General features: G+C 49.7%; 1 protein-coding gene across 2 annotated transcripts in view; it reads left to right on the top strand.

The window, feature by feature from the left end:
- The window catches only part of LOC126574274 (protein eva-1), a 109,581-nt gene that overhangs the window by 21,009 nt on the left and 73,235 nt on the right, over nt 1-15,337 (top strand). For both annotated transcript variants that reach the window (XM_050234363.1, XM_050234374.1), the window contains exon 2: nt 6,691-7,415. In XM_050234363.1, coding sequence (XP_050090320.1) covers nt 7,280-7,415 — 136 coding nt within the window. In that variant the 5' untranslated portion in view covers nt 6,691-7,279. The remainder of the gene's footprint in view (nt 1-6,690; nt 7,416-15,337) is intronic.

A 15,337-nucleotide genomic window follows, 5' to 3' on the forward strand; every position in this document is an offset into this window, starting at 1 on the left:
GCACCATATGCATACAAATGCATAATGCATTCGACGTTATTGCAATCGATTTATAAAAATGTTTCTCCGTTGTTTTTTGTTCGCATTTGTGGTCCATCATTAGCAAACAAGCGTCAATGGGATGATGGATTTTTTTTCATTGACAGAAAAATAAACTAAAAACAAGTAAAATGATTGTTTGTTTACGAGTTGGTCAATCCACAGTACACGGATGGCCTCCACGTTTATTGCTGGAAATATTAAAAACAAAAGTGATGACCACGAAGACCAAAGAAGACTCGCAATCCAGTGTCTTTCCTTGCTGACGGCGATCTCAATTTCCATATATTACAGTGGCCAGTACATGCCAGTGGTCGGGGACTCGCTCCCGTTTCTGCGCTGCGGGAACACATTTAGAACACTCGCCGTACGTTTGTTGCATTGTACGGCGTGTTGTGTTGTGAGTGTTACGGACGCAATTATTAATTTCGGTCACGAGCCCGTTAATGACTGCGCTGGGCAGGTTAATTGACGTGCCCGGAAGAAAATCTCGAACCATTCTTGATTGAGTGGGAAGCCCGCTCGCTACTCTGGGCCTTTCCGGCTCGTAATTAGATGCGTACCCAACGTGTTTCGACGTGCTCCGGCGGTGAAACGTAATTAATTCATAACTCGATGCACGATGCTCGATGCTCGATGGTGGCTGGCAGTATCACGAAACACGAAACAAAACCAAGTGCTGTAACGTCAAATCACGCGCTGTAAGTGGTTGCGTTTAGCAAGTTTCACTCTCCATTATCAGCAGCAGCAGCAGCAGCAGCAGCAGTAGCAGCAGTGGAAGCAATTTGGTTGCCATACACTTTGGAAAAAAAGTCACAAAGAAAAAGTACTTCCAAGAAAATGTAATGTAAAGGAGCTTCAATGAAGATTTGTGGTCCAATCAAAATGCTCACAGCGCTCACATATACACATAAATTCGGTTATCTCTGGTGAGTTCAAAGATGTAGCAGCGGGAGCAGGTCAGTAATACATGGCGCATGTTTTCGGGGGGTGGGGGAGGGGGGGCGGGAGACGGCTTTAGCTTTAGCCTGCTGGCCGCTTACTTATGCACCATTTTTATGCGTGAGCACCAAATGAGCGCTCGAGACCATCTCGCGGTGGGGGTCAGGTCATGGTCCCGTGACCTCCGCAAAATGTCAGCCCCAGTACCCGGCCCCAGTACCACCGGTTCGGCCATTTTACGTAAATCATATTCCATCACCCACACCCGGCACACTGAAGCGCAGAAGTAAGTAACGACCGCTCGACCTCTCCCGAGACCTTCCCGAGAGCCTCTGGCCACGAGGTCATGCGGCTGTGGCAGCTGTGCTGTGCTGTGGTGTGCCGGGGCTCCCAGAAGACTAATTCGTCATACGCAGCCTCACACGCAAACGCACACGACGATACACTGGAGTACTCGCTCGCAGCTTTTCCGTGAGTTAGCTGTTCCTTCCTCTTTTTTTTTTGTTCCTTTCCTTTTGCTTCCAAACCAAACAGTATTTTCGGGCGGTTTTTGTCGCTGAAACACATCCTCCCAGTGGACCCTCGGCGGTGCTGTGGCGCCATTTTAGAAACTGGAGAGGGTTGGTGACCTCCCTCCATCACCACACACATGCCAGTGCGAGAGCGCCCACGAGGAGATGCAAATGGGAAGCCAAATTGTGAGCAAATTGAAAACAAGCTCGGCGGAGGCATGGATCACTGCCGCAGGCTGGCTGGCTGGCTGGCTGGCCGGTCACTGCTTGTGTCGGCTTCCCTGGCAGGCTGCGAGCGACACCGAGAGAATGAGAGTTTCCACATTTTCCGGCCCCTTTTTCCGTGGCAATCATGGCTTTGTGAGCACGGAATTTGTGGTGTGACGATGTGGCGAGGCGGTAGAGGGGAAGGAAAGGAAGTCCCCTCGATCGTCACCCTCGACGAACCTCGACGGTTCCGGGCATACCGGGTTTGGCCATGGTGTGGCCGGCTCCGGGGCGGTTTTTCGGGGCTCATGACTGGCAGCAGATGAATCCCGATAAGTCGCGCATTCAAATACATATTTTCACATTTCTCGCATTCGTCCATTCCGCGGGCCCCTCCCCAAACACACACAAAAAAGCGCCCCACGGAAACTGGTTTGGAAAAGCGAAAAACGAAGCAATGTGTCCCACGTGGCGGGTGCGATGTGGATGGATGGTTGGTGGCGTTGGTGGAACGATATCATAACGTTCGCTGACTGGCTGGCTGGCTGGCTGGTTGATGCACGGGTTTAACGGAGTCGTCGTCATCGTCGTCGGAGGAGGAGTATGAATAGTTTTATTATTCGTCACTTTGCATATCCATAGGCCGGAAATCGCAGCAGCCAGATCCGGAGCGTTGGAAAAGCGACAACGAATTGCTCGGGCCTCGGGTCTCGGGGACATGTAATCGCCTGGCACTGGCCCGGGACCGGACGGGGGGAGGGAAGGGCGTCGAAGTCGAGGGCCCTAAGTAATCAACTCGAGCCACAACGCAACGCATGCTACGCACGCCAAACCAAATGTCCCATCAAACGGAAATGAAGCCAAACCAAAAATTGTATCGCCAAGCGATGAATCCCGATGAATATCATTTTGTTTTCGGGCCCCAAAAGCCCCACTGGAGCTCTCTCTCTCTATCTCTCTCTCTCTCTCTCTCTCTCTTTCATTGGATTTTTGGGAAGCAGCTAGCATCTAGCATGCTAATGCTTGGAACACTTAATATTTGGCCGCATTCTTTTACTCACGATAGCGCTCCAAGGTTATAGTCTTTTCTTTTAGTGATAAAAAAATTGTCAAAATCGAACCGTACCTTCAAATGTTATCGCCGATGGAACACGCAAGGCGAAAAGACGTCTGCACACTCACTATGAAAACTCTATTTGACTGGAGTAAAAACCCACGTAAAAATGCATTTTGGCAAACATCAGGAGGCAAATTTGACTTTAGCTATCATAGAGATTATGCGATAGTAAGGTTTTAGTTCATTTACGCAGATAAAATTGCCCGTAAACTGCTCATTTAGCAAGCGATCTGCAGTTGTGCTTTGAAAACGAAAGTTTTCATGACAGGAGGGTCCATGAACGGCCGTTTGTACCAAGAAGAATGCCTGGAAATGATCATTCTTCCATTTTAATAAATGACTTAATAGTCTCATAAAGGTCCTTTTAAGTTCTGGCCCGACTTGGCAAGCTGCTATTACAGCACACAGATCATAAATTGGTAACGGAACAACAGCATTAATTTCATACTTAAAATCTTCAATCCACCAAATCGTCCATAGTATCGTCCTGTAGCATTATATTGACTATTATCGAACAAAAATTAAAGAAACAGTGTAAAATTATTAAAAATCCAGCTGTGATGTACAAATGGTGGGAAAAAATGACCAATGAGACTTCTTCCACTATTGTGCAGCTCATTATGTGAAGCGTAGGACCAAAAGTGCGTAATCTCATACGGCCCAAAAATTTAATTGCTATTTTTTATGGATAGCTAGATAAAATACCTAAACAAAAACACCTTTACCATGAGTTTAGCTTATTTCTGGCTTGAGCTGTGTCCTGTTTCATGCGGCCAAATATTAAGTGTTCCAAGCTTTATGTATGCTGCTACAACCAAGCCAAGCAACGAAACAAAAACAGCTCCACCATCGTAGCAAGCACTTACGCCTGTCATGAGTGCATGTTCTCCCCCTCCGCATGTTCTAGGAATTTGTTTAAAGTCGATTACGTCTTTTCACAAACATAATTTAACATAATTATCGGCCCCAGCCAGGGGGCCAGATGGTGAATTAATCATTTGACTTTGGGCTGCGGACACTCGGCGGCAATCCGGGAAGTCAATTGACAGCACTGATGACCGGCCGGCTGCCCGACCGTCCCAATTTCGCAGTCGAACGCGCCAAAGATCACAGCCACAGCCATCGAACGCCCACACTTTGAGCACTTTGGGCGCTTCGAGTGAGTAAATAATGTTTATTGACAAAGACGCCCACTCGAAGCAAGGAAAGTGCGCTCGACGGCGTCCTCGACATAATGCGACCTGCCTTGGCCTCCCTCCCCCCCCGGTCCTTCCTTTCTGCGCTCCTTTTGCGGGTGTGCGTACGTTCTTCCGCTTCGCTTCCGATCGCTTCGATACAGATGGACAGCACAGCGAGGCCCCTAACGTTGATGGCCATCATCGGGCGGATCCAAGCGTAGCGCGATATGCTACGAATGTTCCTAAATCATACCCGCCCCCATCGTCCTTCTCGATCATCATCTTCAGCATCATAATCGTCACCTCGTCAACACCCTCGGTAATGGGACCTCCGAGGCGAGCTAATCGGACACAGTTTTATGCGTTCCATCCTTCGCTCCTTGGCGTAACGCTTACTCCCACTCCCGCCCACTCACCTGTCACGTGAAGTTTGGTCAAGAGTGAGAGTGAGAGAGAGAGAAAGTACAGCGCCAAGGCCATCACAAACTTTCCCGTGGAGCCGGGCCGCTGGTTATAGGACTTGGCGAGTAGCGAGTAACTTTGGCCGACCGACCGGCCGTCCGATTGACCCTTCACGTACTTGTTGACCACCCTCACCGAACACTTCCTCCTCCTGAAGTGCTAGAGTGGAGTGAACCACTTGGTAGCCGCGCCGGAATGGTTTGTCTGGCACCCCATTCCAGTAGTCCCCAACCCACGTAAATCAAACATTCCGACCAACTTTCGGTGCTTATTGCACGGCACACAAATCGGCCCAGCCGCCGGTAGTGGTCTTCCGTCCCAGGATGCGTACGTGGTTTTTTTTATTGCGGCACAATATTGTGGACACATGCTGGGCGGGAAAAAAATACACACGCCAAGAAGGAGAGGAAGTGAGATGAGAAAAACTCCGACCGCCCGGTCAGCTTACGCACGGGTGGCCATCGCGTGCACGTTCACCGGTTCCGCGGTTTGTAGCCACCTTTAGCGACCGGTGACCACACCGGTGGCTGGTGAATGAGACAACGATTTTTCGTCAGCAAAACGGTGTCTGGCCGTGGTCGTTGTAGGAAATTGAATTCACAGATCCAGTGCGCGTGTCCGCGGCCTTGACGACACGACCTGACGACGATGTCGTATTGCTTTTTCCATCCCGTATCTCGCCCTCGCCCTCAACTTCATGTGTCGCATTTTCATTGGTTTAATGTGAAGCATTCAGCGGCCCTCTTCGCTCGAGAGACGTTCAAAACGTTGATTCGGGAATGAGTCACACGGGACAAACAAATATTACGCTGGAAACAATCACTGGAATGTGTTGGCCGCCCTGCTCTGTGCCAGTAAATGTGCCGGAGGCTCGTTGTCAACCGAGGAAGATCGAGGCAGAGAGAGAGAGAGAGAGAGAGAGGCTCGGTGTAAACCACTTTTCCAAACGGATACTTTGACATACCAGAATGGGGAGGGAATGGAGCGGAATGGACGACAATGAAGATAACAATATTCTTATTTACTTTCCCCACTCCGCTCCGCTTTTGTGTTTTTCTTTCTCCGACAGCACCCGGCTCCCGGCTGGTTCACGCGAGGATCCGAGCCGCAAAGGGTGCCCGCGTGCCCCGTGCTACTCATCCGCGTAATGAACACGTTTTTGTTTACGTTTTTCTTTCTTTCTTTTTGGTAGGTTTTTTTTCCTTTCCACAGCAAAAGCCCGGGATCGTTCCCGTGTGTTCGTTGCGATGATTATGAATCCTTCCTTCCTTCCTTCCACCGTGCGCTCCGTGAGGACGACGACGACGCACCAGTCGATCATTAAAGTGAACACTTTTCCGCTTAAATGAGCAACGGGGCCGTGACGCGATGTCGTGATGTGCCGTGATTCCGCGTGTTGCTTCTTCTCCTTCTTTTGCTGTTGCTGTCGGTGGTGACAGAGCATCGTTATGGTCCTCGGTACGACGTCCGGTCGTCCTAGCGCACCGAAAGCGACGGCAAATTGAATTGTCATCATCATCGAAGTCCTGTCACCGAGAGAGAGAGTGCAGGGATGTGTTGCTGCTGAATGGTGGTGGGCGATCGGGACCGGGAGGTAGAAAAGAAATGGCCACGAATGGAGAGCAAGAAGCGTACCGAGTGTAATTGCGGATAATTGTGAAAATAGGGCCCAGCGCGCAGAGTCATTGCGCCGTGGCCAATCGGTCAGCTTCACGGTTCCATTCGCCTCGGGAAAAAGCAGAGCGGGGTGTCCTTGCCGTTCGATGCTTCGTTCACGCATTACGATGATCTGTGCCAATGGCGCAGCCGGTTTCCCGGGCCCCAATCAAACCAAACGCGCCTGAATGCTGAACGCAGAACGAACCGAAAATTAAAACTCAAACACAATTAAAATCCACACCAAATCCGAATGCCGTGGCGACGGAAATTCATTAACTGCGGTCACACACACCAATATTAAGCATCCCCGGTGGGGCAAATTATCCTTTATCAACAGACCACGCCTGGTGGCCTGGCAAGTGCGGGTGTCGCGTGCTGTAATACACACAAAGCAGGAGGGTGCTGACGATGATGATTGGACCCTGATGAACAGCAAACAGTAAAACCGCTCTCTGTGCTCTGTGCGGATACACGCAGAGTAACGCGAGGCGCGTGATGAGGTGGATAATGATATGCGATTGGCATTTTTCCGTTAAATAAATATTTTAATAATGCGTTTCTCGTTCCGCTTCAGAAGACTTTCCGTGTGGCTAATGATGATGGTTAGTGGAGGTGCTGGTGCCCGTGTTGGTGCTCGTGTTGGTGCTGGTGGTGTTGAGGGAAATGTGCATTACGTTGGCTTTTACGGTGCAATGCTTCGAGTGTCAGGTGACGGTGTAAAGGTAGCCCAGGCCAGCCAGAATCCAGCGTATGGCCAGCCAGCCAGTGGTTCAGTGTCGGTGGTAATTGCTTAATTAGTGGCGTTCGAGTGGTGTGTTGATGGAATCAAAAGGAAACGCAAATTAATCCAAGTGGCCCACGGTGTGCCAAATCGACGAGTGCGTCAAGTGTTGTTTGCGCGTTGCGTCGCGTCGTTGTAAGTGCGTTTGGTGGTTGATCGTAGTAGCATTGTAGCCGCGTTCCCGTGGCTCCCGTGGCGTTGTTAGAGCCGACGGTGTGTTAGTGTTCGTGTTGTTCGTTGGCCAAGTGCCCTGTTGTTCTGCCCCAAAACAGTGGTTTGTAACGTCAGTTCCCGGGGGGTGGGGAGTGAAAGTGTTTAGGGGTTTTTCGTTGAATTTAGCATAATTCCGCTGCCGCCACCGAACGGTTCAAGAGCGATCGGGATGGAACTGCGGCAGCTCCACAGATCGCTGCACCACAGAGTCCTTCGATGGGTTGCCGTCTTCGCGATGCTCAGCGTCACGCCGTCCGTTCTGCGTGCCGATCCCGACACACAGATATTCCGAGTGGATCCATTAGGTAACTATCAACTTTTCTCATATTTTGAACCTTTATAAAGTATATTTGTTTAGTTTACTGTTAAGTGGTTATCGACAAAGCAAACAGTTAAAGTCCGGCTCTACAAGATTTCGATTTTCCCTAAGCCTACTACAGGTTTACCGGGTACCGGAATAGTCACCGAACCGGAATAGTCACTGTTTCAGTGCAGGGCGATGCCATAAATCGCTGGCTGGCCCGGATGTGACCGGCCGGGTGTGTACGTGTCGCCCGCGCACTTTGCAAATCATTTCGCGATTTGTAACAATCCCCAGGGTCCGGAATTGTGAGCGGGGGGGCAAACGGTGGAGCGCCAACCGGATGGTCCGGACAACAACAGTTGAATGAACTGATTCCTATCGCTTGCATTAAACCTCATCCTATCCGGTAACGACGACAACGACGCCGCGAACCGGGAACACTGTACGGTTCGGAATGGAACGGAACAATCGATTATGCTGGGCAAGGATGTCTGCTGCTGGTGGTCTGCTGCTGGGGAACTTAGGCATGATTAATGGATGTGCGCCTGCATGGGAAGGAGATGATAGCAGTGCAATGCATCATCGTCGCAATCATCATTATTTTCACCAACCTGTCAGTGGTACATGGCCACCACCATTTAGACCCGAGGGGGATCGGTGGTTGAAGGGAGTAGCTGGGCAAACATCACCAAGCTCGACTAACAGAATGATCAATTAAGCATACGCGATGGTGCTTGGTAGCTCGAGTGAGGCTACGAATTACCAGTTTACATTCATTTGATGGAAAATCTCTGGGATTACAAGTAAAACAAGCAAACGGAAAGTTTAAAAATACAAACCTTGTGCTGCAACTCTATCAACAACCGTGCTAGAGGGATGATCATGCACAAATGAAGCAATAAGCGATAGGCAGCTAGCCCGTGGAAACTCTGGTCCGAGCTAAATGAGGATAATTATATCGTCCTCTTTCCCTACAATTCGTTCCTTTTTTTCCGGTGAAGACTTTTTAATTGACTCCGATTAATACGCAAACCAGGGGCCAGCACCCCACTTTTCAGCAGCAGCAGCAGGAGAAGATGAAACTTTTCCGAACGGAAATCACAAAAGCGTTTCGGTTTCCACCGCAAATGACCATCTTCCTTCGGTTCGGTTCGTCCCTTTATCCATCACCGGGCAACAACAGTTCCTGGACCTTGGGTAGGGTTTACACAATTATAAGTGGACTTTCAGCTCAAACCAGTGGGCTGCAATCACTTAGGACCTCAGCTCGGTGAGTTGCTGCTTTTTTTTTGCGGAAAGGGAAAAATAGTTTTCGCAAACTTTGCGTCCAGCAATTCACCAGCGTTAATGCGAGAGAGGAAAGAGAAACGCTAACGGGCTGGTAAAACCCTCTCTTTCGCTCTCTCACCAAGCGCTCACCCAAATGAAAACGAATTTTCTACGAAGCAAACACCAAGTTGTCTCGGTAGTTTTCTCGATCCCACCGATGCGGTGGGCGCGTTACGTTACGGATTGCGGATGCACCACGATACGTAGCCGTACCATAAAGTTGTGCCGGTTGGCCAAAAATTATAATTTCATTTAGCACCCCCAGCACTACCCCGAAATGCAAATCCAAATTTTGACATTTTTGCCTTTGGGTGCGTTGCGATGAGCCGGAGAAGAGGAGAAGACTATCACCGGAACGATCCCACTCACTCACTCCCGGCTCTATTCGGTTACGGTACGGACTCGAAACTTTATCGACATCTTGTTTTCCTTTTTTTTTTTTGGTTTGCTTTGCTTTGCCTTACGCTCCCCACACTGCTGCTGCACGCTGCTCGCTTTTGCAACAGTGAGCCTGCGAACCTTGTTTGCAAACTATTATCGTACGACGCTTGTCCGGTCCCTTAAGCAAACCCCTCCCGTACCATTCACCCTTTTTGTGCACACACCCGCCCACCCAGACCTCCAAGACCGACACATCGTCATCGTCTGATTGTGTGCTCATCGGGCAGAGAAAGCTAAAATCAGCAACAAATGAAATACAACAACCGGCGGCTATACTACTTTCTAAAGCATGTTTACATAGGCTCCGTTCTGATGCTTCTTGTTAGAGTCCGTACGAGAATGGGTGTGCGTCATTCGGGTGTGCCAAACTTTCATTTTCCTTGCCTTCTTTTATTCCACCACGACCCCTTCTGCTCTCCTCTTTACAGTTGCCTTTTGCCATTTTGTACTGGAGGATACAGAAAGAGAGAGCGAGACAGCGAGACAGCGAGAGCGAGAACGGAGTGGTGGCCAAAAAGTTGTGGGAACCAATTCTTACGGCAGACACGTACGGGCGGCTCGTTCTACCGGAAAAGGCCGATGCCGAATGAGGCCGGCACGGTCGAAAGGACCGTGGAGGAGGGAGCACCAGCGCCAGAAAGTAATACATACCACTTCGTTAGCTTTGACCTGACGGCCGCTACCCAATGACGCAAACTTTACGAAGTTTTGTGGTTTCTTTTATAACCCTCTTTTACAACTCGACCTCAGCATTCGCATTGATTGTGTTAACAGTAGGAGCAGCGGTAGTCGTCGTCACCGATGCTGCTTGACCACCTTGCTCTAACTGGATCATAATTAATACCTAAACCGGAAGCCGGGGCTAGCGAATTCCGAATGGAATACATTAATAATTGAATTGTTTGAATTGTAAAATATCCTTTGTGGTGGCTACTAGCTGCGCTTCAAAATGCTACTTCGAAATAAATTTATCACTTTGCCAAAGGGGGGGGTCGCAACCAACCGCAGCACTCTTAACTGATCTCCGGTCCAGCGCATTTAAATCGAATCGCCACAAAGTGCAATTGCCATAATTCAGCTTCACGCTCTGCACTTCACAACTAACCTTCTGCCATTGGCGCAAAAGGGGAGTGAAAGAAGTGAAGTAGTTCCGGGGAAAATATATATCACACCCACTGATGGTGCTGTACACCACCCCCCATGTGGACATTACTCATCATATTGTGAATGTGTCTGTGCAGAGCGCTCGCGATACAGATAAGAACCGAGTGCGCGACTCCGGTAGTTAGTCTCCAACTCACTGCTGGACCATATTTCGACTTCACACTCTACCGGAGTGTCTCTTTCTCTCTCTCTCTCTCTCTCTCTCTCTCTCTCTCTCTCTCTCTCTCTCTCTCTGTCGCTAATCCCCTTTTACACAACGGCGACCGACTCCGGACGGACGGACGGACGGACAAACCGTTGACCAGCGCGGTTCGCGAGAACGAAGACCGTATTAATGCATTGCCGGGCGAGAAGGATTGTCATTTTATTACGAAACAGTTGGGGGTTCCCCCCATGCAACGGCCACCGCCAGCCGGACCATGATCTATCTCTAATGTGGTCAGGATTCGAAAGATGACTTTTTATTATGTTTGAACTGGCCACCCTCCCCCCGGGGGCGGTGGGCTTGGGCAGGACCAAGAGACAAGTGACTACCGACTGGGGGCCACGGTTCGCCGAGTAAGCACTTCCGGAGACCGCCCCCCGCCCCTCCCAATTCTACCAAGTATTCCGCTTTTTGCCTTTTCGGTGGTCATTTTACAAACCAAACCGCCATCGAGTCAAACAGCACCACCCCCGGATCCCTTTGGTTCGCGCTGCTCGATGAACGACTACCAAAGATAGAGGCTACTGGCTAGCAGCCGGACCGGAAAGCCCCGGAGTACAATGCGAAGGAAGCATTTTTCGGGCCCAAGAGTCGAAAGAGGCTGGGATTGATTAAATTTACGATGTCATCCCTGGCATGGAAGACCGACCAGATGGGTGGTGGTCAGGCGGGGGAGTGGGGAGGATGAAGAAGGCTATACCCATCTGCACGGCGTCTGATAAAGGATTACGGATTAAATCTACTGCCAGCGTACCGCTTTTAACATGTAACTGAATTATGTAAATGGAGTCTTGTACCCTCCCGGTCCCTCTCTTTCTCGCTCTCTCTCTCTCTCTCTCTCTCTCTCTCTCATACTTTAACTCACTCTATCTTTTACTCTAGCACCCTTTTCCGCTTTTCCCGGGGCCAGCTGGTTGACACGCCTGCAAACCGAGGCTATGGCCAGTGCTATTGCCGTCCAACCGGACTTGGATTGTGGGACTCACCAATGTGAGGGTGTGTGCTTTCCAACAACTTCAACGTATGCTCCACACCGTTGCTCGGTTTTAGTGTGAAAGGGTGGGGACCGAGGGTTTGAGGTCCATCTTTCTATCCGGGTTTGTTGTAGAGTCTCCCCATTCGTTCGACCATAACTTCGTGCCAGTATGGTGAACATGTCTGCCGTGCATTCACCCCCTCCCTCCCCTCGACGAACGGGCTCAGCAGGATCAATCGAGCTGTGACATCGACCGGAAGTGGGATTACGATGTTCAACTGTTTTCCAACAAGGAAATAGAGAGAGAGAGAGATGAAGGGAAAAAGAATCAACCGGGGGGGGGCAAGAAAAACTGGATGAAAACCCAGCTTTGTGGGAGCGCAAAGCTGATCTACAATGGGATAACATTCACATTTTTATCGCTCCAACGTTGCGCTTCTCAACCAACCACTTGCCATCGATTTTTAAACGAAAATAATGAAAACGTAACGTACAGCGGGCTCGGATCCACCTTGAAACCCCTAGAGGGCCTTTGCTGACTGGTTTCCCGGCCCGGCTCCTCCCCCGTTTCTGGTGGACATTCCAATCTGTCGCTGTTCGTCGCTGACGTACTGCTTAAAGACAGCGCAGCTACAGAGGGGTGAAAGGGGGCGGAAGGTGCACTTGAAAAGCTTGATTTATCGGTCCTCACGAAATGCCTGCTCACCGTTGCCGTCGTCGGTATTCACCGTTCGGATGGACCAGTGGCCCGATGGTACTTTAAGGCCTCATCGAAGCGATCAACTCCGTTACAATAAATCTTGGAACATTTAAAACTTTCCGCCCTGTTCCCGGAGCCGGCCCCCCGCGCCTGCGGGCCGGCCAGAACAAACTCGTGGCTGGGCCTAGGTGATAAATAAACAATTCTCGAAAAGTGAACGAGGAATTTCTGTTGCTGCTGCTGCCGCCCAAACGATGTTGATGTTACACAATGGTGGCTCCCGTGGACTCGATGCAACCGCAAGGACCGTTGGTAGAAAGAGTGGCCGGAAGAGTGGCCGGAAATAATAAACGACATACTTCATGAAAGAATGATCGTAAAATCGTAGCACAAACACTGCACACGCGCGGGGGGGGGGGGGGGGGAAGAATGCACACTAATGGCATCGATGGCCCTCGCTCGGGTCGATGGTGGCCGCGGAGCCGTAAAACTTTTGCATCTCTGCCACCAAACCACCACAGGGGCCTCAGCCGTCCTTTTACGGCGATGGTGTCGAGGGGCAAAAAGGGAACAACGCGCCATACGCAACTGTGCGTCTCTTCTGACGATTCGTGGAAAACGAAATGCCATAAAAAAAAGAAACAAATACTCCAACAGCTCGCGGTGCAATGCGAAAAATGTATTCAAATTGTTTGTTAATACCCGTTTCTGGTCGTAAGCCCCGGTTCGTAAGGGTTGTTCTAAGGGACGCGCACAGAAAAATAGTTGTCCACCATCTGACGTGGCCACCTTGTTAGCCGGATGCTTTTTCCGCGACAGTTCCTGTACAGTTCCGAGCATGTCCGGATCGATTCATCCATCACCACAGCACTGTTGCAACGACGGACGTTCGATGTGGAAAACTCGTGACGCATGGACTGCGATCAGAGCGATCGGCGCGTTAGTGATCGTTACCAAACACAACCGCGAATCAAATGTGACGTCCACGTAACGAACGAGTGGGGACGGGATCAACATGATGGAACACAAAATACATGGAAATCGGTCATGTATTATTGATGAACAGCATTTTCAGCATGGCGGAAATCCTCTTTCGCTGTCATTCCAATGGTCGGTTGGCAAGATTATACTTGGTAAACCATAATGGCGGTTCGCTGTACTAACGGGAATGAGATTCGTAGGTACTACGATCCATAATGGTGATCAAATCTGTTGGAACGGAAACTTTGACTTCAGGGCTCATAGCGCTGCATAATGCGACCCCAGCGCCCTTCGTAGTGTTTCGCGAACTAGAACATGAAATTCGAGTACCAGCAAAGTTCGAATTCAAAAGTTCAACTCTGGTATCCAATTGCATTGCCATCACTACGCCACGAGGTCCAATAAGCAACTCGCTGACAGACGACACCAGCGTATTGTTAGTTGGTGACCATACTAGTGCTGCTGCACAAAAGTTATCAGAGGTGAGAGAGAGAGAGAGTGAGCTTAACACACCCACCAACGGTCGCTATTGTCTGGGGTTGGTTTCGTCGAAATTCACGCACCACAGAACGGCATTGACCTGGAGCGTTGGTGTGGGCAGTGATTCAAGTAATAGAATCATGTGACCAACACCAGCTACCTACAACAAACGATGCGATGTACGCCTGCGGTCATATCCTGTTGATGGTGAGTTTATGTGCCAGGATGTGGTCGAGGGATCGTTTTGAAATTGGAAACAATTCAATGATGTATGGACGGCAAGAGGTGTTGTATTTCAGCGTCGGTAAGCGGTTGACGTTACATGTGGTATGGCAGCCCAGCCATTCAATAAACTGCAGTTCTGCTTACGATACTCCGTAATTACCGAGCTTTAAATGCTAGTTGTTTTGCATAGTTACTACACTGATTTGTGGAACATGCTGCTCTGTTTCTTGAAATTCGTTTGTTGGCGTGTTGATTCTTCTGAGAAAAGAAAGGAGTACAATCAACGATTGTTGTTCTACTTTAAAGAGAATGGCTCGGGAACCATTGTTCCATGGAAGTTGCTCCATGCTAACATCGATCCTAACATAACCTTAAACGCCTCAAAAGCATCGAACACCAACACCGTTGTCTGTCGACACCGTCAGTAAACTGTTTACGGAGCTTCTTCGAAGTGAAGTACATGCTTCAGCAACTGTTTCCCTATCTCCCCTTTTGCCCAACCCCGGAAAATCCATTCCCTCTACGCGATAAGTATTCTGCGACTGTCTTGTGTCAGCCAAATAGAAAAAAAACGAACCAAAAGCGTGCCTGAGCGGCGCGGCGGTGCTAAATTAACATATAAGCTCTGCCGCATTAACAGTCGCCGCCTCATTTCCGATGCAGGGCGCGTTCGGTTAAAGGTGCAAGCCCCAAATGTGCCCATAAATTTTGCCCCAGTTCGAGTGACAATGGTGCGAACGGAAGCGACGTTTAAACGCAGTCGGAAACGGAATCGAGAGCGGCCACCTAGTGTTTAGCGACGTGGATCCTTAAACAAACAAACCAAACGAAAAAAAAAAGCAAAAAGAAACGAAACCCTGACACCGGTGACAGTGCAAACGGGAACGAATTTGAGAGCATGTCGAATGGTGGCGCGAGGGACAATAAAAACCCAGTCAGCCATAACTTCTGCTCCGAGTGTTCCGCTCCTGCTCCATCCACGCTCACTGGTAGATGAGTGAAAATCGAAATGAAAATCGTCGCCCGCGCGCGTCGTCGGCGTCGTCGTTGCGAACAGCCGCCAACGCACGGCGCGGAACAGACACAGAGAGCCAGGATCAAGCCAGGATGGGCCGTTTTACGTCAGTTTGTATTGCTTCGGAATTGTGGGTCGTTAAAGGAAAATAAAGATTTAGGGAGCGTTATTTTATTAACACAAAAAAAACACCCATTGCGCCCTGTAGCGAGAGTGAGGCTCACCTCCTGCTAGGCTGGGAACGGAAAACATGAGGAAAGCGAAGGGATTTTCTCTCTGCCCGGTGGCTGTACGGTGGTTTATCCTCGCAATGGATCATTCGCAATGAATGAAAGCAGTTTTTCCTACATAAAACGATGGTACCGCTTCATGTAACACGAATTTTCCTTTCATGACAACCTAATACC

Source organism: Anopheles aquasalis, chromosome 2 (assembly GCF_943734665.1).
Source record: "Anopheles aquasalis chromosome 2, idAnoAquaMG_Q_19, whole genome shotgun sequence".
In the NCBI taxonomy this organism is placed as follows: domain Eukaryota; kingdom Metazoa; phylum Arthropoda; class Insecta; order Diptera; family Culicidae; genus Anopheles; species Anopheles aquasalis.